The sequence below is a fragment of the Juglans microcarpa x Juglans regia genome, chromosome 4D (genome assembly GCF_004785595.1).
Source record: "Juglans microcarpa x Juglans regia isolate MS1-56 chromosome 4D, Jm3101_v1.0, whole genome shotgun sequence".
In the NCBI taxonomy this organism is placed as follows: domain Eukaryota; kingdom Viridiplantae; phylum Streptophyta; class Magnoliopsida; order Fagales; family Juglandaceae; genus Juglans; species Juglans microcarpa x Juglans regia.
This window is the reverse complement of record NC_054600.1, coordinates 3,849,977-3,876,863: the sequence shown is the minus strand read 5'-3', so window position 1 is coordinate 3,876,863 and position 26,887 is coordinate 3,849,977. Positions and strand designations below refer to the sequence as shown.

Here is a 26,887-nt window from a genome sequence, read left to right as displayed (position 1 = left end):
GCAGTGTGAGTAGGGGGACCTTGTTAATTTTGATTCCTTATCTGTTTACCCTCATTTTTTTTAAAATAATAATAATAAAATAATATATATATATATATATATATATATATATCCTACCTACCCTACTTCCCTAATCATTACCTAAAATTTCTAATTATTTCATAACCATTAGTGAAATCATAAAGCAATATAATAAGATGTTAAAATGAAAAATGTTATTAAACATGTATGCATGCATGCTTTTCTCCCTCTTTATGAGCAATCATTCCCAAGCTGAAGATTATTGAATATCAACAAATGGTCATGGTGGGAGCCTTTCTTTCATTGTTGTACATATGACAATCACAGACCAAGCTACGATTGGATAGTGAAGTGATCTCAGATGATCTGTGAATATTAATAAAAAAGTAATGAAAAAGTAATAATAAAATATTAAATAATAGTGAATATTATTAAAAAATAGTAAAAAATAATGATAAAATACTGAATAGTAATGTATTGATCTCAGCAGCATAAATCTTCATATTAGAAAAAAACTTATTGATATGTTAGAAAAAAAACCTACCCAAACACAGGTTAAATCTTCCTGTAACGATTAGAAAATTAATCGAAAGACTGTCTGTGATGTACCAATGTCAAATATTAGTATTCGATTGGTTGATATGTGACATCAATATACAATTGAAGACTGACACGTAGCATAGTTATGTCACGTACCAATCTCCTACTAATTTTTCTAACATGAATTAGTGGAGGTAGTTATTTTTCGAATTTTTTAAAATTTAGGGAACAAGACCTAAACATAAAACAGCCTCGACTTTGCCCTCTTCCCCAACATCCGCTACAAGTCCAAGGGTGGTTTTGTAATATCATTGGATCTTATGAAATCAAAATGGATGGGCTTGGTTGGGGCCCAATAGTCTTTACCATTTAAGCGGCAAAAGGCGTTTTGGCATATTCTCAAGTTTAAATAATATAATTGAAGATGTTAGACTCTTCAGATCTTCTCATTAAATATATATATATTTATTTAGAAAAAAATAAAAAAGTTCTTTGGATCATACCGTTTGATCATTGAATGCATTGTTCTAATGCAAGACTGTAGAATCACTTTTTGTCTATTCAAATTTTTGGAATGTGTATGTTTAGCAAAATAGACTTTTCTTTTATATAATAATTATACATAAATGTGAAAATTAAAGCTTTATTATGTCCGACGTGGGATGTAGAGTGAAAAAAAAAATATATATATATATATATATAAAACCAATACTATAATATTTATTAAGTTTTGAGAAATTTACAAGTATAACGTTAAGGGTTCGTTTGGATAGTAAGATGAATTGAGATGATTTTAGATAAATTAAATAAAATATTATTATATTTAAAAATTTAAAAATTTGTATAGACATTTTATACCAAATTTCAAAGTTATTATCCTTCATCTCATATAGGTATGCATAGATAGAGAAGGTAGTTGGATTACTTAACAAAAAGTGGATAATTTGTTGAAAAATTCTCAACTTCTTTAGACATTTAAATAGTAAAGTAAGATAAAGACAAATATCGGTTTCAATTTTAATTTGCTGATGTAAAAAATAGAAATAAAATGTTTAAATTTAGGTTCAAAAAAGTAGTTTGTAAATGCTCTATTTGGGGAAAGTGAGTGCCCATTGAGCAATTTCCAGAGCTGGCAAAATCAATTTACTTTATGCATTTATTTAAATATTATAAACCCCACCTTTTCCAAAAAAAAAAAACAAAAAACAAAAAACAAAGAGCACAAAACTTCAAAAAAGTAGGTTTGAACGGTCAAAAAGAAAGAGTCCTTCTTGCGAAGTGTTTTTCTATTCACTAAATTTTTATTTAAAAAAAATTATTAAAAAAGAAAAAGGAGGAAAAGCCTAATAATATTAATTTTTAGGGTTCTTCTTTGACTGTTACCAGCGCATTAGAGCACACAACCACAGAAAAAAAGCAAAGCATTCATCTCTCTTCTCTCTCTCTCTCTCTCTCTCTCTCTCGGACGCACAAGTCCACAAGAGGAAAGCCAACCCAAATAAACCAAAACCACTGGATCTACGCCTTTGAATCTCCCCGTCCAGCGAGCTCTTGTTGATGTCTGGAAACTTCTGGTTCGATCGGTATAGTTTTCTTCATCTGATTTGCTATTCTCGGCAACAATTTTTTTTTTCTTTCCAGTTTGATATATTTGGTGGGTTTTTCGTTCTGGGTTTTTATTGTGTAAAACTTTTAGTTCGATTTTTAATTTTTATGTTATGGCTGGACTTTTGGCTGGTATGGATCTATGAGTCTTTATGATTAGCTTCTTCTTTTCTTTTTGGAGTTTCTGATTAGGAATTTTGGGTTGGATTTGATTGCTTTGATGATAAGGTTGTTGGTCTTTTTACCCTCCATTTATTTATGGTATTAATGAAGTGCCGAATTCTTGCGTCTGTCTTTTTTGTTAAATCTTGTTCTCTGTATGGTAAGTTAAAATCTCCTTTTCAAGTTCATCTTATTGATCTCTCTCTCTCTCTCTAAATTCCATGTCTAATCTATAACGCAATTTTTTGTTTGTCAAGAAATGCAGTTTTCTGGATGGTTTTTTTACGGATTTAGTGTTTTGAGTGGAGATCGCCGGTTTTGAGCAACGCAAAAGGCTCTGCCTACTTTGACTTTGTTGAACATATTGGATTTTTATGTATAGGTTTAAGAGATTACGTGAAATGGTAAAGAATCATTTTCCTGTGTGTTTTAATGGGTTAAAATTAGAAATGTGCCGAAGGTTAAAACTTTTTTTTTAAGAGTGGGATAGAAACTTAAGGTTTTGCAACTAGAAACTTTCTTTTCGTTCAGCTTTAGGATGCATTTTCTGTGGATTGTGGAGGATGGGTAAAGGTGTGTTGTTCTATATTTTCTTTAGTAGTGTTCTGTTGCTGAATTTGTTAGTGCCTTTTGATTTGAACAGGTCAATTATTTGTTTCATCACGTTGAAAATATAACGTGATCAGGAAATAAGGAAACTTTTTTTAAACCAATGGCTTCGGTGGACGTTGCACCTTCTTCTGGTTTGAGAGAACCCAGTGGTCATACAGCCAGTGTTGATCGGTTGCCCGAGGAGATGAATGACATGAAAATCAGGGATGACAAAGTAAGGAGTCCATGATTTGGAATTTCTCTATTCTTCTTATAATTGTTTTTCCTCTTTTCCTATAGTTTATTTGATTTTTGAATTTCATCTACTATGTACTCATATAGACCTATAATTTTGTAGGAAATGGAAGCCACTGTTATTGATGGTAATGGAACGGAGACGGGTCACATAATTGTGACTACTATTGGTGGTAGAAACGGCCAACCGAAGCAGGTATTGGGTTGGTTTACAAGCTGTTCCCTTATATTTCTGTAATATAGGACCATATGAGCACCATGTTGAATGAAAGTCGATGAATTATTGTAGTTTTTTTTTGTTAATTTCATTTTTGTGCTATCATATCCTTGAATAGCCAAGCCATCCAGCTAGGGCTGGCTTTTCAGGTTAGGTATGTGTACGTTAGTCTTGGTTTTAAATACAATGGTTTCACCATTTCGCTTAGAAAATACAATGCAACTTCAATTTCTTTCTTGGTAGAGAATAGGGCTTCAATTGATTTGTAGAGTCTATGTATATTTTCTTTAATGCTATTACATTTCTTTGTGCTTGCAGACAATAAGCTACATGGCTGAGCGTATTGTCGGACATGGATCGTTTGGAGTTGTGTTTCAAGTGAGCATTTATGTCATCTAAACTATAAATGAATGCAATATTTTCTTTCTTTAGCCCTTTATAAAAAAATAAATTAGGACTGAGTTTTCATGCCATAACAGCACTGGTTTTTATGTTTATGTAGGCAAAGTGCTTAGAGACTGGTGAAGCTGTGGCTATAAAGAAGGTTCTTCAAGACAAGAGGTATAAGAACCGAGAGCTGCAAACTATGCGCCTTCTTGACCACCCAAATGTTGTTGCTTTGAAGCATTGTTTCTTTTCAACAACCGAAAAGGATGAACTGTACCTTAATCTTGTACTTGAGTATGTCCCTGAAACTGTTCATCGAGTGATCAAGCACTACAACAAATTGAACCAAAGGATGCCGTTAATATATGTGAAACTCTATACGTACCAGGTAACGGTACCTGTTAAGATTTGGTTTCCTCATGATTTTGGGTGTAAGTTGTGCTTCTAAGAATCTTGCAAAAGTTTGTAAGGTTGGAAATGAGATTTTTTTTTTTTTGTTGGAGACTAATGGTCATAAGGTTTCTGTGTAAAATGTTACTTAATCTATTTTTCATATATTTAAGGGTTAAGGGAGTCTTAAGTAATGTTCTACACCATGGACTGTTAGCTTTAGTCTCATCATTGTTGCTCGATATATTTCGATTAGCTTAAAGGTATAAATCTTAGAGTCTTTACCAGAGTAGTTAATTATTACTGATTTATTTGGCTGCTTTCTTTCTTTTTTCTAACCCCCTTCTTGAAAGAAGGGTCTTTCATGCTTCTTTCTTTTTGTTGTGTGTGAACTTTTTTTTTTTTTTGGGGGGGGGGGGGGGGGGGGGGGGGGGGGGGGGGGGGGGGGGGGGGGGGGGGGGGGGGGCATGTGTGGTTTCCATAGTTTGTCCCTTTTTTTTCCAGTTCTTTCTAAGATTTATCTATATTTTTATGTTTTGCAGATCTTTAGGGCATTATCATATATTCATCGCTGCATTGGAGTGTGTCACAGGGACATCAAACCTCAAAATCTTTTGGTATGTTTTTCTAATACAATTCTCGTATGCCTGTGGAAGGGTGGTTCAGGGACTGCTTGTTCTAAGTGAAGACTTTTTTTTTTTTTTTTTTTTTTTTTTTTTTTAATTCAGGTGAATCCACATACCCACCAGGTTAAATTATGTGACTTCGGAAGTGCAAAAGTCTTGGTATATGCTTTGTGTTTATGTTATTCATGTCATTTTTCTAGCACTTAGTAGTCTTGGCTTTCTATTTGAATCCTTATCTTTATTTTTCTTTGATGTTTGACAGGTAAAAGGGGAGCCAAATATTTCTTACATCTGCTCTAGGTATTATCGGGCACCAGAGCTTATATTTGGAGCAACTGAGTATACTACAGCTATTGACATTTGGTCTGCTGGCTGTGTTCTTGCTGAGCTACTCCTTGGACAGGTGGGTGATTATGCATATTAGCTCTTTCATATTTCTGGACATGTAATTTTTCCTGGTTAGCTTAAAATTTGCTTTTAATTCTGTCAGCCTCTGTTTCCTGGTGAGAGTGGAGTCGACCAGCTTGTGGAGATAATAAAGGTAACTGTAATAGCGTGAATTTTTGGTAACAATCTAGCATTGCTGATATTATTCTTTTTATTTTATTTTATCACTGTATGTGTCCATTGTATTATTCTGTTCTTTTAGAACAGAAAAGGGTTTGTTATTGCCATGTAATGGCCTCAGATAGACATCAATTGTGGGTTGATGCATAGAGTTTTATGAGTAGAATCTAGCTGATAGATAAAATGGAGTCTTTAAGTATGACTCTTTACTGGATTGACAATAATCTAAACGAGGTGTTAGCTTTTTTGGTTTGGGTCATAGTTATAGTGTATCTTATATGAATCTTTCTTTGTTGTAGATTTTGGGCACTCCGACAAGGGAAGAAATCAAATGCATGAACCCCAACTATACAGAGTTCAAATTCCCTCAGATTAAAGCTCATCCATGGCACAAGGTTTTCGGAATGGAAATGTCTAGATCTCATGTATTTTGTTTTAATAAGAATGCTTCACCTTAATGTTTGTCGGCATTTTTTATCAGATATTCCACAAGCGTATGCCTCCAGAAGCTGTTGATCTGGTTTCGAGACTACTACAATACTCCCCTAACCTGCGATGCACAGCTGTGAGCACATTATATCTCAATTTTTCATCATCTTATTGAGCAACTTTACCTTCCATCTTGCTTGGTTTCCTTTTGGAACATTCCTCGTTAAGCTATTTATAATGTTTTTGTCTGCCAAACTTAGAAATCTGATTGGTAAATTTTCGGTTTGTTTCATGGTTGTTGTATGATGAAGGTGATTACTTTTGAAATATAGATCCTTTTTTTCCCCGACGATACATCTTGGGTGGGTTTACTCACCTAACACAATTGTAGACAGCACCACTTGTACTTCATAGCAAAAAGAGGTGGTAAGTCAAGGCATGATAAATTTTATGCAAAACTGAGGGCCTGTGGGGTATTTGTATCAAGGAATAATGGGACACTGTACGAACGGTTTCTTCCAATGTGTTTGTCAAGCATATTCCTGTTTGAAACTTGGCTTGCTGATCATCTTATTACCATCTCACTGCTTTATATTGATTTTGGAAGCATGTTTGACATTGGTGCTATACTCAATTCAATTCAACTGAACTTATTGTCTATGGATCCATTTTTTATGTCACTTGGCTTGTTTTTGAACTGCAATATCATACTCGGGTGACATCCAATTATATCTTCGTGCCTTTTTGTTTTGTAAGCTTTGGTCTTGCTAATTATGCTTCAATGGCAATGCAGTTGGACGCCTTGACGCATCCATTTTTTGATGAGCTTCGTGATCCAAACAGTCGCTTGCCGAATGGCCGTTTCCTTCCACCACTATTCAACTTTAAATCACATGGTATGATATATCATCTTAAACATCCATATTAATTTATGACCTGTCATTACGATGCAAAAGTCTTACCAAGTGTTGTTCCCACTTTGCTGCTGCGTGGCTGCTTGTCAACCAGAATTGAAAGGAGTGCCGGTTGAGATTTTGGTGAAATTGATCCCAGAGCATGCAAGAAAGCAATGTTCCTTTCTTGGTTTGTGATTTGATGTGAAATGCAACAACTCGCACGAGTGACGTCCCTATATGGTAGCCGTGTTCGCTCAATTTATCTGATTTGTTCTCTTTTCTTAAATGTATCTTTTGTTCAATTACCTTGTTTTATAAAAGCAGATTTAGAGATATGCTACGTATGTGCCCAAACCTCAATGGGTGTTCTTATTACCCTGTTCCTGTATCACATCAGCTTGTAACCTTGCATAGAAGACAAAAGTCAGCACTTTCTAAATTCCCAGCTGTATTCCTATTACTAGAAAAAAGACCATTTCTGCTTGCATCTTTTGGTGCTCACATACCTTTATAAGCTCATCAATGGTCATTCTAAATGTACCCCGATCGTCGCATAAGGTGCACCGGCGGTATTATTCATGAATCATTGAATATAATGTATTAGAAGATAAATACAGAGTTAATGAAGGTATTCATGCAATGGCATCAACTCTTAGAACAAACATTCAGTGCAGTGCGAGTCACAACTCTTAGAACATAAATATTTGGTATTCATGCATAAGCCTTCAATGGCATCAACCAGAATGTTTGTACTTATCCAATGAGAAGGAACCCTCATCTTGTTAGTTTGCTAGTCATTCTCTGGAAAACGACCAATTTATTTTTCTTGGTTGAATAATGCAATGTTTGAATTGTTCCATTCAATAATTGAATGTATGGTTGAAATTATCGAACTAAAATCAGCTTTGGTCCCCTTCAGATATCAGGCATGTTTGGTACTGTTCTCACAGAGCAAATATATGGGACCCCTCCCAACAAGCAGAGTCAGTTTTGGTTCTTTTGAAATTTACAGTATTAAGCTCGTTTTTCTGCTGGTATATTTATCCAAAAAGAGTTTACATTCGTGGAAAGATGGTTTCTAAACGAGAGATGCTTCAAAAAATAATTATAAAAATTTGTTTTTTCAACTTATATGACTTGTGTAATATATTTTAAGAGAAGTGCTATAGACACAAAAGTAACTCACAAACTAATGTAGGAGTGGCAATTTGTGTTTATAGATTATGTTTGTATCATGTCAAGTCATAAACATTTGAATATATGGTCAGTCTAAACTTAACCCGTTAAGCTAAACGGGTCAAACATTCAAACCTTAACCAGACCTATTTAAATAAAGGGTGATTTACATTTTGACTCGTTTAATAATTAATTAGAAATAGGTTAATACAACATGACTCATTTCAATCCGTTTGATATAAAAAGAATGGAGACTCATTCTTTAGCTAAAAAAGAATTTTACAGGAAAATAAATCCATAAAGTGATGTGAATTTATATATTATGTTAGATTGTAAAGTTAATTTTATGGTAGAGTAGATCTAACAGATCATATGAAGCTAGAGGTGATAATATGTGACACCTATAAACACAACACAAACACAATATGAAATTAATGGATTTGAGTTTAATATAAATGGATTCAGGTCAAAACAGATTGACCCATTAAGACACGATTAATAAACGAGTCAATAACGAGATACTAATAAATACCACTCATTCTAATAAATGAGTCAAAACAAGTTTGTAAAATCGGTTTAATTGGTTAAAATTTTAAAAATATTGATATTTTTTGTTAGTAGGCAGTTTTATTTTTTAATAGGTATGTGGATACTAATAAATATAAATTTTAACTTTTATGTGAAATTAAATTAATCAAGTTAAATGAGTTACGCATATTAGTTCAATTCATTTACATAAAACGGATTGAAATGAGTCGTATTGTGTTGACATATTTCTAATTAATTTTTAAACGGGTCAGAATGTAACATGACACAACCCTTTATTTAAATGGGTTGGGTTAAGATTTGAATGTTTGATCCGTTTAGCTTAACAAGTTGGGTTTAGATTAACAATATAGTCAAATGTCCATGACTTGGCACAATACGAACATAACCCGTAAACACAAATTGCCAGCCCTACATGAAGTCACATAAGTTTGTGAGTTACTTTTGTATTTATGAGTTTAACTATACAGCTACCTACTGTTCATCCATCCTCCGCACTCCATCTGACGTGTATTTTATTTTTTTTATTTTTTTAATTGTTTTTAATTTTTTTTCTAAAGAAAATGTGAGTTTTGGGTTCCAGAGTTTTGTTTCAATTTTCCCCCCTCCCCCTGCGTTCTTCTTCACTTCTACTCTTAGAAATCCTTCCCCCTCATTCCCCAGTGTTCTCTCCTCCACTCCCCCAGCTCGTGTCCTTTCGCCGGCCTCACTCTCTGCCCGCCCCGTGCGTCTCTATCACACTGAAACTATGTGGCTCCATCATGCCGGCATTGGGTAACAAATATTCTCCTCTGGGTTCACTATTTCTGTACAGCTTCTCCAGCTTCACCATTTCCGCATGGCTTCAATCCTCCGCTGGTATTGTAGCTGCCGAGAGCCACTGTATGTCGTCTTGCAAGGGTAAGAAATTAAAGAAAAGAGGTTTTTATTTTTCTCTTTTCCTTTCATCTCTTTCATCGTCTTACAGATCCATTCCTGTTTGTTTGATCTGTGTTTTGTGGGGTTTTTGGATTGTTGATGTTGTATGTATGCCATTGATTTTTTGGTTGTTGATAACATCTGAAATGAGCCAATTTGATGTTTGTTTGATTTGTGTTTTGTAGAGTTTTGGGTTGTTGATAACATCTAAAGATATTTATGGAGACGCCATCGATATTGCAAGCAGTGGTCAACTGGTTGTGAATGCTAAATATATGGCCTTTATTTTTTCCAGTAAAAATAAACTATCTTTAGAAGTTTTGAAAACAATTTGGTCCCATTAAGCCATCCTTATTGGTATGTATGAGGCTATATATGTTGTACAATAGTTTGTGTGAAACAAATTGGTCCACTAATGTTTAGTTGGATGGGGTTGTTTGTTGCCTTTGTGCAAGTAAATGAAGTACGGTCAATAAATGATTTAGTTATTGAGTTTAACTATACAGCTACCTACTGTTCATCCATCCTCCGCACTCCATCCGACGTGTATTTTTTTTTCACTAGAGAAAACATGAGTTATGGGTTCCAGAGTTTTGTTTCAATTTTCCCCCCTCCCCCTGTGTTCTTCTTCACTTCTACTCTCAGAAATCTTTCCCCCTCCTTCCCCAGCATTCTCTCCTCCACTCTCCCAGCTCGTGTCCTTTCGCCGGCCTCACTCTCTGCCCACCCCGTGCGTCTCCATCACTTCGAAACTGTGATGTGGAGTAGAATTGGGTTCGGCCATGTTAGGAGTGTGGCGTGCTGTTAGAGAACCGGGTGTTAGATAGAATATTTCTTTTCTTTATTTTATGTTAGATATGCATCTGAGTAACTATGTTTTAACTTTTTCCATTTCTTCCTCGTGTTTATGTCGATGACCTTGTATTTTCATTCTTCCTTCCCAAAGCATATGAGAATCTCTTCCTTCATTTTCCTATCGTTTTGGACTCGATATCAAAACGACCTACCGAATATAACAGTTATCGTTTAGGAGACCATTAATAAAATGACGTGAGAGATGTGGGAGAAACTAGAAAGACGTCGTTAGGTTTCGAGTGATAAACGACGTGACGTATAGTTTGGTAAAGAGTCTCAACTCTCAGGGCTCAACAAATTGGAGAGAGAGAGAGAGAGAGCGAGAGAGAGAGCGAGAGAATGCCGTTGGGGAAGTACTACTGCGACTACTGCGACAAGCAGTTCCAAGACACCCCATATGCTCGTAAACGCCATCTCCAAGGTCTCCAACACCTTAGAGCCAAGGCTCTGTGGTTCGATTCCTTCAAGCTCCAAGGTCTTCGCCTCGTTTTCCTCTGCTTTCTCAGCGACCAAACATCGATCCCTACCCATTATAAGTGATGCCAAGTTGTTTTTGCTTTTGTGTTTTTCAATTGCAGATGCGAACCAGGCTTATACTGAGGGGTTTCGAAAAGGGGTCTGCAACCATTTTGTAAAGACGGTATTTTTTTAAAGATCTATGTCGGATTGCATTTGAATCATTGGTTAAAGTCAGAATTCTGTTAGGCTTTTGCGTTTTCTTTGATTATCAGTGTAATATTATTGGGGTTACGACTGAGGTCTTGGAAGTAGAGCTTACGTTAGCTTCTGTTTTCGAAATTTTATTGTGTTTTCTTGATTAAATAGTAGTATGAGCTGATACTGAATAATGATTTTGCGTTCGCTTTTGGTATGAAAGTATTTTGGCCTTGAATTAACTTGTTCTTTTTATTTTTTATTTTTATTCGTTTTTTACTTCTTTGGCATGATGGGATTAAAGGGGTTTTGCCAGTATGGGGATTCTTGCAAATATTTTCATCCCAAGAACAATTTGTCAAATGTGAATGCTCAAGGCGTATCTGGTAAATTTTGCCCCTACTATCTTATTCTCTCTTTAATTTTTTCCTCTTATTTTCTCACTGTTTTTTTATTTCTTTTACGGGTTAGAACCAAACCTCATTAGCACTTAATCTTTTGTGTTGTGAGGCTCATATTTCTGTAACAGAAAAAAACGAAAGGAGTAGGTGTGTAGAATAATTTAAAACATTATAAGGATTATTTGATGACATGCATGATTAGGTTTGACAAACCTATTAGGTAACTTTTCTGACATTCAGCTTCTGGCTGTCATGGATGACAATCAGTTACCTAGTATCCCAGGAAATCAATTAATTGGAGGAGGCGCTTTGTCTGGTAGCTAGAGACTACCATTTTTTTGGAGTTGAGAAACTGATAGTTGATAGTTGTGGTTTCTCTTATAGGTTGGATTAATTAAAATTTGGGTAAAATACAGTTTCCACCCTTGAACTACAGCGTGTTTTACACTTTGCACTGACATGCTACACCATCCAACTATCAAAAACTGATTAATAACAATGTCGTCAAGTTCTGATGGTTAAGATAAACAAAAATAGATAAAATAGTTTATGAAATACCTCGGTCCAAGTATATCAAGATGAAGTTCTGGCATTCTTGACGGTCGGAATTTAACAGACGGTGCTTATTGTAAGTTTTTGGTAGTTTATATCTCAGTTTTGGTATTTCTAGAAGAAAAAGTACAGACCATATTTTGTTAAGTGTGGAAACTATATCTTCACCTTAAATTTTGTTTTTGTTATTGATATTTTTATATGGTATAAAAACCATATATAAGGCTTACTGCTTTTTAATCTCTTAGGCACGGGCTTTCTTCTTGAATATTACTATTAATTAAATAAGTAGCATGCAAGCATCAGATGGTATTCACTAATTTTTTTTTTTTTTTTTTAATTTGGTATTCACTATTACATTTATAGTCATTGATGTATTTGTTTTTCGATGAGCTAATTGTTTTTTTTTTTTTTTTTGTCATTGCTTTGTATATATGTTTACGACTACTTCCTAATGCTTACTTTTCCTCAATTGTGATCCACAGGGGTTGTAGTGCAAGACAGTATGGGAGTGTCATGGGGCAATCTACCTCCATCACTAATGCCTCCTCCAGAGGAAGGGTATCCACCTCTTCCCTTTGTGGATTGGGGATAGGTTCGCCACTTCATTTGGGAACCTTTGCTATGATGCGAGTAATATATATCCAGTTTTACCTATCAAAGCTTATAACTCCTTCCATCTTATTTGGCACACATATTCGATGTTGTTGATATAGTGACATTGTATATCAAGATTTGTCATGCAGCTTATGTGTCATTCATGAATGAGCATGTTGCTAAATTTATCTGTGTTGATAAAAAAGAACCCTTAAACAAGTAATTTGTTATGTGTGTAAACTTTTTTACCCCAGTGGTGACCTCTGACTTGGTTCATGCTACTCGGTGCTCCTCCTAGAATAATTCTTAGACAGGTCATTCTTAGAATTTGCCCATTGAATCCTTCTCAACAATTATGGATGATAACTTTGCAAAGGCAAAAGGTACATTTGTACCGGAATGCGCCCAACATATGGGTGTAAAAGGAAGGATGCTCTGAATGTGATATTTCATGCTGAAGAGTTGTACATTATAGCTGGTTTGCTTAAATTTTGATTGAAGACTTTGGGTTGAATCTCGTCCACTTTTACCCGATTGGTACTTCTTTGCTTTGTTTGCTCGTATTTTCTTGTTCCTTCATTAAACACCTCTCTTTTCGTCTTGATTTCAACGTGATGTTTCTTTGTGAGGGGGGCAAGTCTTGCTTCATCACAACAAAGATGACACAGGCAAGGCTGGGAAACATCACTTACATTGCGGACAAAATGAGTATGTCTGCACCTATGCTCTAATAGCTCAACCTATTTTCAACTATCCCCCACATAGGAACCATCTGGCAATCGGGGCATCTGTGGCCTGATCCACCTCTTAGTATTACAGTAAAAACTGAATGAGGTCATTGCATTCATTACATGCTGTAATTGGTTACTACGATACAGCCATCTGTAGAGCTTTAAATTAGATGGCACAACCAAATAGGCCTGAAGCTGAAATCCATGGAGATGTCAGAATTGACATGGCAAATGCAGCTAGTGTTGGCACTATTACTAGGAAAGTGATCTATCTTTGTATTTGCATATTCTAATGATAAAACTTAGTACATTTGAGTTGTAATTGGTTTGTGTGAAATTTTATTCAAAATTGGATCAAAAAGTGAAGTGCTAGAAAGTTTGCTAGATTCATGTGAGCCGTGGTCGATTGAGCTTGCATAGGGACCCCGGATCTCGCTAGATGTCTTGTGGAATGTTCAGTCAAGTGAGAGGTGAAATTTGACTCTCACTAGACAGGTGTAGGACATGTGATCAAGCGAACTGACTTGCTACACGTGGGTGAGTGAGATATCCCGGTCAAGCGAACTAACTCGCTACATGTGCGTCAAACATTTTGATAAAGTGAATTTGCCTGAATTTGATTTTAACAAGATTTCTGAAATTCAGTTAAACTCTTATTTGAGCTGAACGAATATACGAAGAGTATTGGCATTGAACTCATCAAATGAGAGTTATCTTCAAAATTTGAAAGATTTGTATTTAAAATCACCGCATTGAGTTCGGTACACACTAAAATCTTTAACTTTGAGTAACAATACATTTAAGTTCATCTTCAAATTTGAAGACTAATTATAACCATTATTTTATTTACTTAAATTATTGTTTTCCAATTTTGAGCTACAGTATATTTAAGTTGGGAAGCAATAATTTAAATATTAAATTAAATTATTAATTAACATATAGTTAATGTAATTGTAACATATGAAAAAAATAAATTAAAAATATTATTATTAAAAAAATAATATTATATTATTATTTGACTAATCTAATGGTTAATTCAATATAGGATTATGGTTAGGGAGGTTTTGGATTTATGAAAAACATATACTTTTTATTAAATTTTAGAGATAAATTTAATGAAACTAATACTAATTGAAAGCATTAAAGTCAAAACAATTTTCTCTCTTATACAAAACCATTAACCACTATCTTTTGATCATCTAATCCAAAAGGATTAGATTTAAATCTAGAATTGTCGACCACTTTTTGAGTGTTCTGACAAGGATAAATATCGACCACTTCTTCTTCTTCTCATGATATATTACAACCACTATGACGAATGCCAGAAGGTTAAACATCCTATCTTTTTGGGAACATTTATAAGAGTGTGTATAAAAAATGGGCTGCAGAACTAGACTGGCTTACTATTGAATTTTCTCAGACGTACTGCTGCATTAATCAGTTACATGCCAAGTCCTTTAATGAAGTGCTAGAAAAACTTTCGCCAAAGATGATGGCAGTTTTGCTACTATCAAGCACATTTGAGAAGGTTCTGGACCCATTCATGAGTGTTGTGTTACTAATGATGGTACATCATCTCACGCCGCCCACATTTTGCACTAAAATAATACGATTTATGTTTTTTCATTCTGGGCATTTTCCTCCACCACCTCACTTTAATTTGGAGCTCTCAAGTCTCCCACCTTCTACCTTCAAAGTCAGAATCAGTTCACAAAATTACAAAACCAAGCAAAGCCCTATTGCAGACAAAAAGAAAAACCAAAGTGGCCAATGGGCATGGCCGGATGTCAGCAAATGAAGCCGAAGAAGGTCCTCACAATAATGAGGCTATTGGCCAGTGGATTGAGTTTCTTTAAAGCATTTATATGTATAAGGCTTTGGTGTTGACCTACATATAAAAATATGACATAAAATATTATAATAGAAAAATCGAAAGTGGGTGTCTTTGTTCATATGCAATGGCATAGAAACTGGAAAGGTGATCGCATTTTCAGCATGCTGTGGACGGTCTAAAACTAGAATTTAAAATGGGAAATGCTTATATTCCTTCAGGAATTTGTGGTCTCTAATCAAACCAATTGATGTATTGCATTTTTAGTGAATTTTTATTTAAGAGGTTGATTAAGGAAACTAATTTATCCTTTCTCCAAGGTAATTTGTCCATCGAACTCTTTAGTCTTAGTCTTGGTCTTGGTATCAACAAACTTCAAGTAATCCTCTTTGAAATGAGATATACTGATACAGAAGCCACAATGCTCTCTGTTAAAAGAGCCTAAACTTGAAACCTTTGTTTTTGCCCTTTTTTTTTTTTTTTTTGGCACTCAAGTGGAACGAGTGGGAAGATCATGGGAAGCCTTATTTTTCTACTACTCAATCTCATATCTTCTTATCCTCCCTGAAATCTTTTACTTGAATACTCGTATGCAAACTCCACATTCTCACACAAAAGCCAACCTCTAGAAGGAAATGGTCGGTTTCATGGCATTATTATATTAAGGCGTGAACAAACTCACAAAAGGAGCTTCCACTGAGAATTCCTAGTATACAAGTGACGACCACATATCAGCAAATTCTGTAATATTCTCTGCTCTGCTCAGCCATTTCTAATCTCTTGCAACTTGTTCTAGTGCTCAAAGTGGTCACATGTTCTGCTTTACTGCTTAAGTCTTAGACTTCCCTCAACTTCCCGGAACGTGAATTCCTGGCTAACTCTATATCCCTATGCATGAGTCATAGATAGCAACAAAATCTGTCAAATTCCTAGTCGGGTTCTTGGAATGTCAAAAGCGTGAACTTTGGCTATGCCTACCGAAAAGACCTGTTATAGGATAGCAAGACTCTATAAGGAGGTGAAATAACTCTCATTCGGTTTCCTCTTCATCTAAGGGAAAGCCATAACAGAAATGATACTCACTCGGGTTCTTGTTCTTGTCCTTTTATTCTCATTTTGTTTCTTCGTTCCTCCAGCGCAGAGAAAACTGCATAGTTACACAAAGCAGAAACATTTCCACCCAAAATCTCGAATTTCACTACCACCTGCGCCTGCACCTGAGGCTATTAGCCCAAGTTACACGCTGAATCCTGCTCCTAATAGTCCTACTGTCTTTAATGTACAGTCTTTTGGTGCCATTGGGGATGGTGTCACTGATGACACACAAGCATTCAAGATGGCTTGGGACACGGCCTGCCAATCTGAAGAAACAGGAGTTCTTCTGGTTCCTAAGGGTTATTCCTTCCTGATACAATCTACAATATTCACAGGGCCTTGTAAATCAGGCATCACATTTCAGGTAGTCCTGGCATTCTGCTAAAGCTGAGATTTTATATAGTTCTCTGACAGTAACTTGTTCTTTTCCCTTTCAACCAAAACTGATGTGTTTTTTCGATGGATAATGAGAAGATCGACGGGATTATTATGCCACCGGGTGGGCCCGATTCATGGCCGAGAAAGTATAGTAAGAAACAATGGTTGGTTTTCTACAGAATCAGTAGAATGTCATTGCAAGGGGATGGTGTCATAGATGGTAGAGGAGAGAAATGGTGGAATCTTCCTTGCAAACCGCACAAAGTATGGCCTTTTTCTCTCCAACAAAACCTTTAGTTTACCACTACAGATTAAGTTTTTTATTTTCTATATATCAATGTAACAGGGAAGTAAAAGGACAACACTGCCAGGTCCTTGCGATAGCCCAGTTGTAAGTGACATAAAAACAGTCGGAAGTTTTTTTTATTTTCTAGGTACTTGGTAACATTCTAGAAAGGTGCATATCTTGAAATTTACTGTTTGAATTTTATGTTGCAGGCCATAAGATTCTTCATGAGCTCCGACTTGACCGTCCAAGGACTTAAAGTTAAGAACAGCCCCCAATTTCATTTCCGGTTTGATGGTTGTCAAAACGTCCATATAGACTTGCTCAACATAAAAGCCCCTGCTCTAAGTCCCAATACTGATGGGATTCACATTGAGAACACGAATAACGTCAAAATATATAATTCCATTATATCCAATGGTGATTCTATACATTTAAATTCTTCATGTTTTCTCCAGTTTCAAACCTGCTCTTTTGTAATTTTTTGTTATTAACCTTCCCTGCAGGTGATGACTGTGTTTCAATTGGTGCTGGTTGTTTTAATGTGGATATAAAGAACATAACTTGCGGTCCAAGCCATGGAATAAGGTAGCTCACTCTTTCACTTTACGAATTATGTGCTTACCAGAAGAGAAATACAGAAAAGATGTATGATTCTGAAGGGGACCTAGTAAAAACTCTAGTAGTTGTGATCTTTCTCATAGTTATTTTTGTAGTTTTCTTTTCCTTCGAAGTTTGCTCATTATAATTGTATCTCAGTCCCTTTTCATGGGTGCAGCATTGGCAGTTTAGGGGTTCGAAATTCCCGAGCTTGTGTTTCGAACATCACAGTGAGTGATTCAATCATCAAGCATTCAGACAATGGTGTTCGGATCAAAACATGGCAGGGCGGATCAGGCGCTGTATCTGCAGTAACCTTCCATAACATATACATGGACACCGTCCGAAACCCAATTATCATAGACCAATACTACTGCCTCACCAAGAACTGCCCCAACCAAACCTCTGCAGTGTTTGTATCAGATATTGGGTACGCAAACATCCAAGGTACATATGATGTGAGAAGCCCCCCGATGCATTTTGCTTGCAGTGACTTCCTCCCTTGCACAAACCTCACACTTTCTGAAGTGGAACTACTTCCTGCTCAAGGATATATTTTGTCAAACCCAGTTTGCAGGAATGCTTATGGGATTATGCAGACACTTATTATTCCACCAGTAAACTGCTTGTTAGAGGGAATTCCACCGGTGATGCCAGAGAGTGATGTTGATCGATGTTAACCGGTTTGGAATAGCTAAACTATTATGCAAAGTTTAGTTTCATGTCATATAGGGAAAGGAAAGTGCTATGGAAATTACAAGTGAATTAAAAAAATTACAAAAAAGAAATTACAAGTGAATTAAGAATCTCCATCTCTCCATGTAACTTGGGATACTGGTCAAGAACAGAATGATTTTGAAATATTATGGCTTTGTGTGGACCATGGGAGTCGGAGATGTTAATGCAGTTCTTTCCTAAATCCTAACTACTGTTTCCTCCTTAAATAGTTTAGATTTTATGGTCTCGGATTCTCAACATTTATAAGTGCGCCAAGATCTTAACCATTTAATTTGAAAACTGTTGCTATACAAATTTAAGGGAATTTGAGAGGATCCTCATCCATCTAAAATCATGTAATCGAACTTGATAATAAACAAACATTTACTTGGAAGAGCCTCTTGTTCTCTCACTTTAAAAATGGCATGTTGCCAGCAAGAGATCTGGCACAGCAATGGCATGCATGCACAATCATCAATAATAAATGACTTGTACATTGACTATGTGTTTTCACCATTTTTCTTATAACTGTAGAGGATTCTACAGCAAGTAATATATTTACAGACTGACTTATAAGTATTCCCCATACTTGAGTATATGCCCTATACTCACCAAACAAAAGCCACACAAGATGAAAAGAAGAATATCCCAAAAATGTTATGTGGGTTTATGAAGAGAATAAGTAAGGGTGTGGGTGGTGAAAGTGAGTGCAGATTTTAGGTTTTGACAATTTGAAAGAGAACTCCACCATTAATCCACCATTAACTGAGAGTGGAAAAGGAAGGGCTGATGTGGGATGTGGGTCTACCATCCATATGAATATGAGGGCTAATTTTGTGAGAGGCACTGAGTTCCTCATCTCCATTTACACTTATCAGCCATACTAAATAGAGAAAAGATATTTACAACCGTAAATTGTACAACCGCCGCGTAATCGTTTTGAAAAAAATGAATAAAACATAAGACCCACATGAAAAAAATTAATTTTTTAATAGTGGACCTCACTCTTTTTCAAAGCAATTACACGATGTTTACACACTTCACAATTGTATACGATTGTATGTAGAATTACACATCCCTTTACCTTGTTAGTTCGCCCCAGGACTTGGTGAAGTTGCCCCAAAGCAATATAGAGAAAACATGTAAGCAAGAAGATTTTCACACGTTTATTTTCTTCACAAGGGTTCCGAGGTTTTTTTGTCCGGAAAATGCTGACCCAAACATGGAAAGAGGAATACAGGAAGGCCAAAATACATTAACACACTTTGTTTTGGCCTTCCATGTTCCTCTTTCCGTGATTGGATCCGTGCATGTAGCACAGCTCCTAATCTTTTAGGCACGTACAGTCATATATACCATCCTGCACGCATCAGATAATTAGCGAACTATGACAGATTTTGAGGTGGATCTGAGATTATTGACAAGTGTGGGTATCAAAATCTTCATTTTCACCACATGAGATGTAATTTGCCACTTGATTCCTCCGGGGAAAATAAAAACAGATGCTTTAGTCACAAAAATGATTATAAAAATAAATCTACAAACTGACGTAACTTCATGCAGTACTTCAAATTGTAAAATTATTTTTATTATTAAATACTTCATGCGATACGTTAAATTATAAAGTTACTTTTATTATTAAATATATCTAATAGATTACATGAAATCATGACAGTTTATGAAATTACTTTTTGTCTGGAACACTTTTAAAAAATAAAATCACTTAAAAAACTTGGATAAACCCCCTAATTCCACGAGTAAAGGCTATTAACAAGAAGGAAAATTTGCCAGGTCAACATGAACATCCCAGGCTATGAGAATGGCAAAGAAATGATTATTGAAGTTGGCCCAAATCTAAACAGAGTATAGACTCAACAGCATTCCACACTGATAAAACCGGTAATTTCACCCATCCCTATCCCTATTTAATGAGATTTCAATTATTCATAAGCCGGATATTTTCCTTTTTTACAAAGTTTTAGAGCATAGTTGGGATTTCCCCAACTTTGTATTTAAAAAACGACTTATCAAAAAAAAAATTAATCAAGGTAATCTCGAACGCCATGACAAATAATTTATTATTTATAGCCGTAGTGGCCTTATTGTATCCATCTCAGAGGTATCATGAGTTTTTTTTTTTTTTTTTTTTAGTGATGTTTTTCTTCATCATAATTATTGTCATCCTCCCAGCCACTGAAATAGTTGATAAAATATGTCACTTGAAATGTTGTATTGCCAATCGACCCAAGAAAACTTGGGAAGTTTTTTTTATTGGGGTGTCCGAGAACAAAATCTTGACTAATCCCGAGGGTGCATAGACTCTCGGGCAAGGAATTTCCCGCAAGTACTTGCAACGTAGAATAGGGTAATCTAAGTGCAATACACTTGACAGAGCATTTCATTCTTACCAATTCTTTATATACAAAATAAAAATTTTAAGTGCATGATATCAAGATTTAAGCCCTTCAGGAGCAAACTAATGACAAGAAGCAAGTGTTGGTGAAGTTAGAAGAACATAAAGGGAATCAAATGGGGCAAACAATAGTCGAGGAAACTAGCATTTCATCTGCCATGAAAGATTTCAGCGAGTTGCCAAAACCCCTTGAAAAACATTCACCAAAATGCATGAAGTACATGTGCAATAGAATTTTTTTCCAGTTAAAACACACTTCCCATTTATTAAAGCATATTAATGCATCCAGCAACCTTCACCAAAATGGCCAACAACATTACAAACACATGAGCTCCTGGACATAAGCTTGTGGGTGGATCATATCATCAATGTAAAGAAGCAAGTACCTCCAACAATGAGGCAGCAAACCGCATTTGGGTCTCCTCGTCTATGGTTGAGAAGAGGGGCACATGCACAAAGAGCGATTTGGTCCCTTTCTGCTCTGCAAATCGAAGGGAATGATAGTAAACATAATTGCATACAAATCGTCCTGCATCATCTGAGGTCATCACTTCATAACCCATCTTTGTCAATGCATTGGTAATCTCCTCAACTGGAAGAGAGGTCTGCGTGGTTCAAACACAATAACTATTTAGAAACAGTCAACAGAGAAACAATACAGTATAGTCATAAATAAATCACAAAATCATGCCAAACAAAAGCAATTGTCCAATGGAGCCATTTAAGGACTTGTTTGTGTAACAAGGTATTCTCAGATATTTCCTTCCCAAACATCACTCAAACACAAAACAATTTTTAATTTCAAATTTTCAACATTTTCATCTAATCATTATCTAAACACAAAAACCAATACAACTTTCCCAAACTTCCGAGATATTCTGAGATATTCTAAATTCAGTGTCTAAACGAGTCCTATATCTTCGAAAATCAAGAACGGACTACAGAGGAGCACAAGAACTTCTTTCTGCATAGTTTTCTCCCAGGGACTGCATCTATAAACTTTAATGGACTTGGTTTAAATGATGTTTTAGTATCTTTTTCTTCTACTAGTTAATATTCGGGTTCTGCTTTTGCGCTTATTAATAGAGATCGTCTTACTTATCCAGAAGAAAAAAGGCATTTGAATCATATTATCTCTGCAATACTTTCTATTCCCTGGTAACTAAAGATGCATTCTTGTATTAAAAGGTAACGCCATACAAGCATCAATACAACATGAAGAGTAGACAAAGTGCACTATGTCCTGATAATTCAGTTGATTTTAACTGGTAAGGAATTCAGTGCCCATCTAACTGGGTTCCGCTTAAATATCAGGAGACACCATACTGAATACTACTCATAAGAGTCACAGTTTAATTTCAAAGAATGGTGACATGCTTAGCTGCTGTTTCTGTTTTATTTTTTTCCCTTTAAGTGAGAAACTCAGAAATTAATGTCTCCATGCTATCAAAACAAAGAATACTACTAGACTACAGCTCTATTCTATGAAATTAGAATTTAATGCATGTAAGCCCCTTAAGTCTTATTGACATTGGACAAACTCTCTTCACTAATAAAGACAACAGCTCCTTTCTGTTTCACTTATCACAAAAACAAGTAATAAATAAAATAAAATAAAATAAAGACAGCAGCTCTAGCACGATGCACCCCTAAAATTATTTAACCAGGTTAGGCACAGAAAGTGTGAGATCTGCTTCCCATATCAAAAAGTTTTCTTCCTTTCCACTCACAATTCAAATACAGAAATCTTCCTATAATAAATGTTTTCCCCATGAATGCAATAAATCTTTAAACCAAGTGAAAATTAAATACTCAAACAGAGACCTGACCATGGATTATGGATATGCTGCAATTTCAGGGCTGTGAACAAGAAAGAAATCACATTAAAGAGAAGTGCCCCAATGGACTAAATACCAAACTTTTAACGCATAAGATTTATCCTTCGTGGTGACAATTGCCACAGTTCATCAAGCAAGTAGGTTTATAATGAAATAATATGTACATAAGCATATATATATATATATATATATATATATATATATATATATATATATATATATATATATATATAGCACTAAACAAGCAGTAGATTAGAACTCAACAAAAATTGTATGAAGACGAGACAAAAAATGAAAACCCTTTCATGAAAAAAAGCACATTCTACCTGTCGCATGTGTGAAATTCCACCATCTGCAGGAATGATGGGAGCTTTCTACAAAAAAAATAAAAAGAGGAAATTTCGAAGGAATTTAAAATGACAAAACAACTAAAAATATAGATGTGCAAAAGAAACCTTAGCAACTTTATCGAACCTGGGGCTTCCATCCCAGCTCATCGGGACAGCGAAAAGTAGCTTCATTGACAGCTTGTTTCTCAATGGCAAACCTTGTTGCACCACTATTAACTCCAAAGTGTACCTGGAGGAGATGTAATTACGAGTAGACAAGAGTTCAGCACAACAAAATAGCTGTTGGATTGGTGTAGATTCTGTTCAGGTTCTAAGTAAAGGTTTTAAAATTCAAATGTAGTAAATCGTAGTAAATTGTTTCATTTGGTCAAATTATAATATTTTACAGTCCAGAAATATCTTCTTCTCTCTAAAGATGTAGAAAAACCATCATTACCTACAGGTGTGCAACATAATTTGCAGAGGATCTAGGATACCAATCTTTATTACTATCATATCATGTTCCTGTATGAACATATTGGGCTCTGCTGTGAAAGTGAAATTAGGGAGGAGACTCAATATTGTGGAATAAAGCAGCTAACCATATAAATAAACTCGTCTTGTGCCATCTCATTTTTCTTCTCTCAACCCAAGTATTCTTAATTTTGTGCTGCTATCACAGCAGTAAGGAGCTGTTTTCCAATGAAGTACAAATATGAACTTCAATGTTTCCAGCTATAAAACATTGTGATTTCCAATACAAATACTGAGCCTAACAGATCTCTCTACCAGGTTAGATTTCTGTTGGAAGAATAGGAAACAGGAAAATAAAGGTCGATAACTTGGAAAAAGGAGTAACTGAGCATAAACATAAAACTGACCCAAACAGTTCTTCCAGAATTTGAAGATTCAGAATCCACCCCACTAATGGCAGATTGCAACGTCTGGTATAAGGGAGAAAGAGCTCCTTGTCCTGCAGTCTCAAGAATGCTGCAACTCCCAAGAATTAGACCTTTTGGCAGTCCCTTCTTCGTCACATACTCTTTGAGATTACTAACAATTGTCTCAGTTGGATTCTCTGAAACTCCATGGAATTTCTTAAAACCCGTCACATGAATTATTACTGCAGGAGGCCCTTCGGACCCCATTTACCAATTATTGAGATATAATTAAAAATGCGTTATAGTGTCAAAATGAGAAGTAATATCTGAGTACCTGCTGAGCTGCATCAAACAAGAGGAAATGGGTTAGGCAGTCAGGAAGCTGCAAACACAAATGCATGTCGAACCAGGAAAGCTATAATGTCTTAGCATCAATGTAATTTTCAAATCTTATTGGACTTCGTCAAATTTGAGATTTCCATATAATCCTAGAAAGCTCATAGACTTTTTTTATGCTAACACTGGGTCCTGGACTCTTCAAGCACCAAGTAATTTCCCAGGCAGGTAGTAGTTCCTCCATCCCACATGTACGGAGCAATTCGTTTAAACCCTAAGGAATAGCTACCAAAGGCATTAGATGTAGAGTTCGAATCTGGGTCACCCTTCCTAAGGTGTCTTAACTCTAGAGAACAAATCAACCCAACCTTTCAGGGCTAATGAAGCCAAACCAAACTATAGAAGATCATTGCAGGTTTAGAAGGCTATAGTTATTAACTGTAGTATCTCTAACTGTTTACTCAAACCATAACATGAGGCAATGATCTAGCAATTATAACGATAACATTCAAATATTGATAACTTTATGGGACTTTCCATGAAAAGAAACCACTGAAAGAAGAGAGACTCCTACAATTCATCCGGAAAGGCTGAAAAGTGAAACTCAAAATTGGAAAACCTCTGTAGTCTAAGTAGCATAAAAAAAGAGGCAATACAAGAAATGATTGTATATACAACGTAAATCAAGTTGCTGAGAATACAAAAGGCATTTGAATTTATTAACAACCCAGTTACTAAAATCAATATCAGGTCAATTTAAACCAATAATCCGATCCGAAGTCAAATATATACACATCAAACAGGAGCTTAGACCCACCCTTAAGAACTATCGAGGAAAAGAATCACAATGAATCACTGCATTAAAGCCAAACAAGTCAGAACCCAAAACCCTAAACTAAAATTAAATCAGAATTATGCTTGATCGGACAGATTATTACAGAATCACTTGTATCAAAAACCCAGAAGCCTACCTCAAGAAATAAAGCCAGGAAACAAAAACTGTAGTTAGTTGGTTACGAAAAATTCTACAATAAGGACGAAATGATCTTCTCCCTTACCTCTTTAAACTCCACAAAAGAGAAAAAAAAGAAAGAAAAAGGACTCAACCACCAGTCTTATCTGCTCATAGATGATTAACTGGTAAAGATTCCAATCAGATCACGAAAGAGAGACGTATATACACACATTTAAGGAACGTGAAAGTGAAGGGTCATTTTTCAAACATAAAAATACGAGAGCATCTGTCACGGAGTACCACTATTTATATATATCCGCGTATATATGTTAGATTTCTGGAACAACCTTACATTAACATTGCAAGCTGTCTGTACTCTGAGTAGGAATTTGCAGTAAAGTAGATAACTTTATCTCTCTTCTTTCTTCTTCTTTCTTTCTTTCTTTCTTTTTTTTTTTAATGATATTAACTAAAGATTTGTCCTTTATTTGTCACTGTGATTCGGTCCCTTGTTTGCTTTATGACGTCAGGTGAAGATAGCATTTTATTCCAAAAATGGATAATGCATTAAATATAAAAAAATGTTACTTTGTCTACTTCATTTAATTTTATATATTTTAATTTTTTTAAAATTTTTTTACTTAATAATTAAAAAGTGAATAGGAGTGTATTGATATATTTTTTTATATTTTTAAATTTTTTAAAATGATATAAAAAATGAAAAAAATAAAAATAACATTTTTAACTAACAGTCAAAATCAGCAGTCTACTCCTGTTAATGATAATATGAACAAAATAATGTGAATAAAATATGAACAAAATATGTCATCTGTGTTTTTTTAATATTAAAATAAACACACAAATATTACAAAATAAATAAATACATTTATGGATACATTCACATAATCAGAGATGTACTTGATCAAAATAAATATACTTATAGGAACACTTGAGGGCACATGATTCGAACAGTCTCAACATGTTAGATTGTAAAATTATTTTTATTATAAAATATGAAGTATTTATATTAGTTTATAGATTTATTTTTTATTTTTTAGTCAACGTATGAAATTTTTATTATCAGAAAACATTACAAACTTTGTCTCTCACAACAGCATGAACTTCTTCCATCCATATCCTCTCCATGTCAAAGATACTGAGCAAGTTGTGCTAATTCATGAGCAACAACATTAGCTGACCTTCCATTCAGCATATGTTGTGTATCCACAATAAAGACCAATCCTCTTCTGTACTGTTTGTAGCTTGAATGACAGTCTTGGCATCACCTTCAAACTCTACCCGTTGGAATCCAAGATCAGAACACAGTTGATAGCTCCGTAGCTCTCTTCAAGGCATTGGCTTCAGCTGCACAAGGCAATAACAGATGATTGTATCTCGCATACATTGAGACCAAAGGTTCATCCTCTGAATCTCTCACTAAAGGGGGTTTGGATGGTGAGATGAGATGATATGAGATGAAAATTAAAAGTTAAATAAAATATTGTTAGAATATTAAAAATTTAGAATATTATTTTTAATATTCTTATTGTTTTGGGATTTGAAAAAGTTGAATTGTTTATTATATTTTATGTGAAAATTTAAAAAATTGTAATGATAAGATGAGATGAAACACTTTCACCATCCAAACGAACCTTAACTTTTGTTTTATAAAGGAAATATATGTGTAGTTTTTTTGCTTTTAAAACATTTTCAAAGCCAATTTTTGAAGTTGTATTTTTAGAATGAGTGGTAAATTTTGAATATTAGAAAATAAAATATCTATTCTATTATAATAAGTGGTTATTTAACTATGAATAATAATTTTTATTATTTTCCATTAACTTTTCTTGTTTTTCCGTTAAGTCCGTAAGTCATGTTTTATGAAAAGGCCCTTAAAACCATTGAACATTTGACGTGTAGCTCTCTTATAGAATTTAATGAATGATTATGTTTTATCAAAAGGTCCTTAAGACTGTTGACCATTTAACGTGTAGCTCCCTTTTAGAATTTAATGAATGATCATATTTTATCAAAAGAACTTTAATATTAAATTAATAATATTTTATTATTATATAGAGAGTAAATAGATAATCCAATATAGATACAGATCAA

At 34.9% G+C, this 26,887-nt stretch overlaps 4 protein-coding genes across 13 annotated transcripts; 3 read left to right on the top strand and 1 right to left on the bottom strand.

Annotated features, from left to right (window-relative positions):
• The first annotated feature begins 1,939 nt into the window (after positions 1 to 1,939).
• On the top strand, positions 1,940 to 7,173 carry LOC121259837 (shaggy-related protein kinase alpha-like). 4 transcript variants are annotated; one of them, XM_041161620.1, is made up of 15 exons: positions 1,940 to 2,144; positions 2,866 to 2,901; positions 2,972 to 3,154; positions 3,278 to 3,370; positions 3,710 to 3,769; positions 3,894 to 4,166; positions 4,711 to 4,785; positions 4,897 to 4,953; positions 5,057 to 5,197; positions 5,285 to 5,335; positions 5,661 to 5,756; positions 5,843 to 5,926; positions 6,584 to 6,686; positions 6,799 to 6,926; positions 7,011 to 7,173. In XM_041161620.1, the coding sequence occupies exons 3-14, from the start codon at positions 3,041 to 3,043 to the stop codon at positions 6,879 to 6,881; spliced, it is 1,230 nt and encodes a 409-aa protein (XP_041017554.1). In that variant the 5' UTR covers positions 1,940 to 2,144; positions 2,866 to 2,901; positions 2,972 to 3,040; the 3' UTR covers positions 6,882 to 6,926; positions 7,011 to 7,173. The 4 variants fall into 4 exon arrangements, with proteins under 4 accessions (XP_041017554.1, XP_041017553.1, XP_041017552.1 ...); XM_041161619.1 differs by lacking the exon at positions 2,866 to 2,901 and having other exon boundaries at positions 1,941 to 2,144; XM_041161618.1 differs by having other exon boundaries at positions 1,941 to 2,144; positions 6,799 to 7,173.
• Positions 7,174 to 10,465: 3,292 nt separating this feature from the next.
• On the top strand, positions 10,466 to 12,608 carry LOC121259839 (zinc finger CCCH domain-containing protein 3). 3 transcript variants are annotated; one of them, XM_041161629.1, is made up of 5 exons: positions 10,466 to 10,656; positions 10,760 to 10,821; positions 11,140 to 11,214; positions 11,477 to 11,552; positions 12,274 to 12,608. In XM_041161629.1, the coding sequence occupies exons 1-5, from the start codon at positions 10,521 to 10,523 to the stop codon at positions 12,381 to 12,383; spliced, it is 459 nt and encodes a 152-aa protein (XP_041017563.1). In that variant the 5' UTR covers positions 10,466 to 10,520; the 3' UTR covers positions 12,384 to 12,608. The 3 variants fall into 3 exon arrangements, with proteins under 3 accessions (XP_041017563.1, XP_041017561.1, XP_041017562.1); XM_041161628.1 differs by lacking the exon at positions 11,477 to 11,552 and having other exon boundaries at positions 10,484 to 10,656; positions 11,140 to 11,221; XM_041161627.1 differs by lacking the exon at positions 11,477 to 11,552 and having other exon boundaries at positions 10,481 to 10,821; positions 11,140 to 11,221.
• Positions 12,609 to 15,437: 2,829 nt separating this feature from the next.
• Positions 15,438 to 18,207, top strand: LOC121259836 (polygalacturonase At1g48100-like). The gene is made up of 6 exons (XM_041161615.1): positions 15,438 to 16,406; positions 16,517 to 16,684; positions 16,767 to 16,811; positions 16,919 to 17,126; positions 17,213 to 17,294; positions 17,485 to 18,207. The coding sequence occupies exons 1-6, from the start codon at positions 16,020 to 16,022 to the stop codon at positions 17,984 to 17,986; spliced, it is 1,392 nt and encodes a 463-aa protein (XP_041017549.1). The 5' UTR covers positions 15,438 to 16,019; the 3' UTR covers positions 17,987 to 18,207.
• Positions 18,208 to 20,565: 2,358 nt separating this feature from the next.
• Positions 20,566 to 25,225, bottom strand: LOC121259838 (pyrrolidone-carboxylate peptidase-like). Of its 5 annotated transcripts, XM_041161624.1 has the most exons (6): positions 25,128 to 25,211; positions 23,819 to 23,826; positions 23,485 to 23,681; positions 22,749 to 22,853; positions 22,601 to 22,648; positions 20,566 to 21,041 (listed from the first exon to the last, which is right to left on the bottom strand). In XM_041161624.1, the coding sequence occupies exons 1-6, from the start codon at positions 25,133 to 25,135 to the stop codon at positions 20,802 to 20,804; spliced, it is 606 nt and encodes a 201-aa protein (XP_041017558.1). In that variant the 5' UTR covers positions 25,136 to 25,211; the 3' UTR covers positions 20,566 to 20,801. The 5 variants fall into 5 exon arrangements, with proteins under 5 accessions (XP_041017558.1, XP_041017557.1, XP_041017555.1 ...); XM_041161623.1 differs by having other exon boundaries at positions 23,485 to 23,826; positions 25,123 to 25,225; XM_041161621.1 differs by lacking the exon at positions 25,128 to 25,211 and adding an exon at positions 24,792 to 25,080 and having other exon boundaries at positions 23,485 to 23,826.
• Between the last annotated feature and the right edge of the window lie 1,662 nt (positions 25,226 to 26,887).

Coding starts and splice junctions, on each gene's coding strand:
- LOC121259837 (XM_041161620.1), top strand. CDS start 3,041: ATGGCTTCGGTGGACGTTGCACCTTCTTCTGGTTTGAGAGAACCCAGT. Junction 4,954..5,056: donor TCGGAAGTGCAAAAGTCTTG/GTATATGCTTTG, acceptor GATGTTTGACAG/GTAAAAGGGGAGCCAAATAT. Junction 6,687..6,798: donor ATTCAACTTTAAATCACATG/GTATGATATATC, acceptor CTTGTCAACCAG/AATTGAAAGGAGTGCCGGTT.
- LOC121259839 (XM_041161629.1), top strand. CDS start 10,521: ATGCCGTTGGGGAAGTACTACTGCGACTACTGCGACAAGCAGTTCCAA. Junction 10,822..11,139: donor GCAACCATTTTGTAAAGACG/GTATTTTTTTAA, acceptor ATGGGATTAAAG/GGGTTTTGCCAGTATGGGGA. Junction 11,215..11,476: donor CAAATGTGAATGCTCAAGGC/GTATCTGGTAAA, acceptor TCTGACATTCAG/CTTCTGGCTGTCATGGATGA.
- LOC121259836 (XM_041161615.1), top strand. CDS start 16,020: ATGATACTCACTCGGGTTCTTGTTCTTGTCCTTTTATTCTCATTTTGT. Junction 16,407..16,516: donor AATCAGGCATCACATTTCAG/GTAGTCCTGGCA, acceptor GATAATGAGAAG/ATCGACGGGATTATTATGCC. Junction 16,685..16,766: donor TTCCTTGCAAACCGCACAAA/GTATGGCCTTTT, acceptor TCAATGTAACAG/GGAAGTAAAAGGACAACACT.
- LOC121259838 (XM_041161623.1), bottom strand. CDS start 23,751: ATGGGGTCCGAAGGGCCTCCTGCAGTAATAATTCATGTGACGGGTTTT. Junction 22,854..23,484: donor ATTCTGGAAGAACTGTTTGG/GTCAGTTTTATG, acceptor CATCTCCTCCAG/GTACACTTTGGAGTTAATAG. Junction 22,649..22,748: donor AGCTGGGATGGAAGCCCCAG/GTTCGATAAAGT, acceptor TTTTTTTTGTAG/AAAGCTCCCATCATTCCTGC.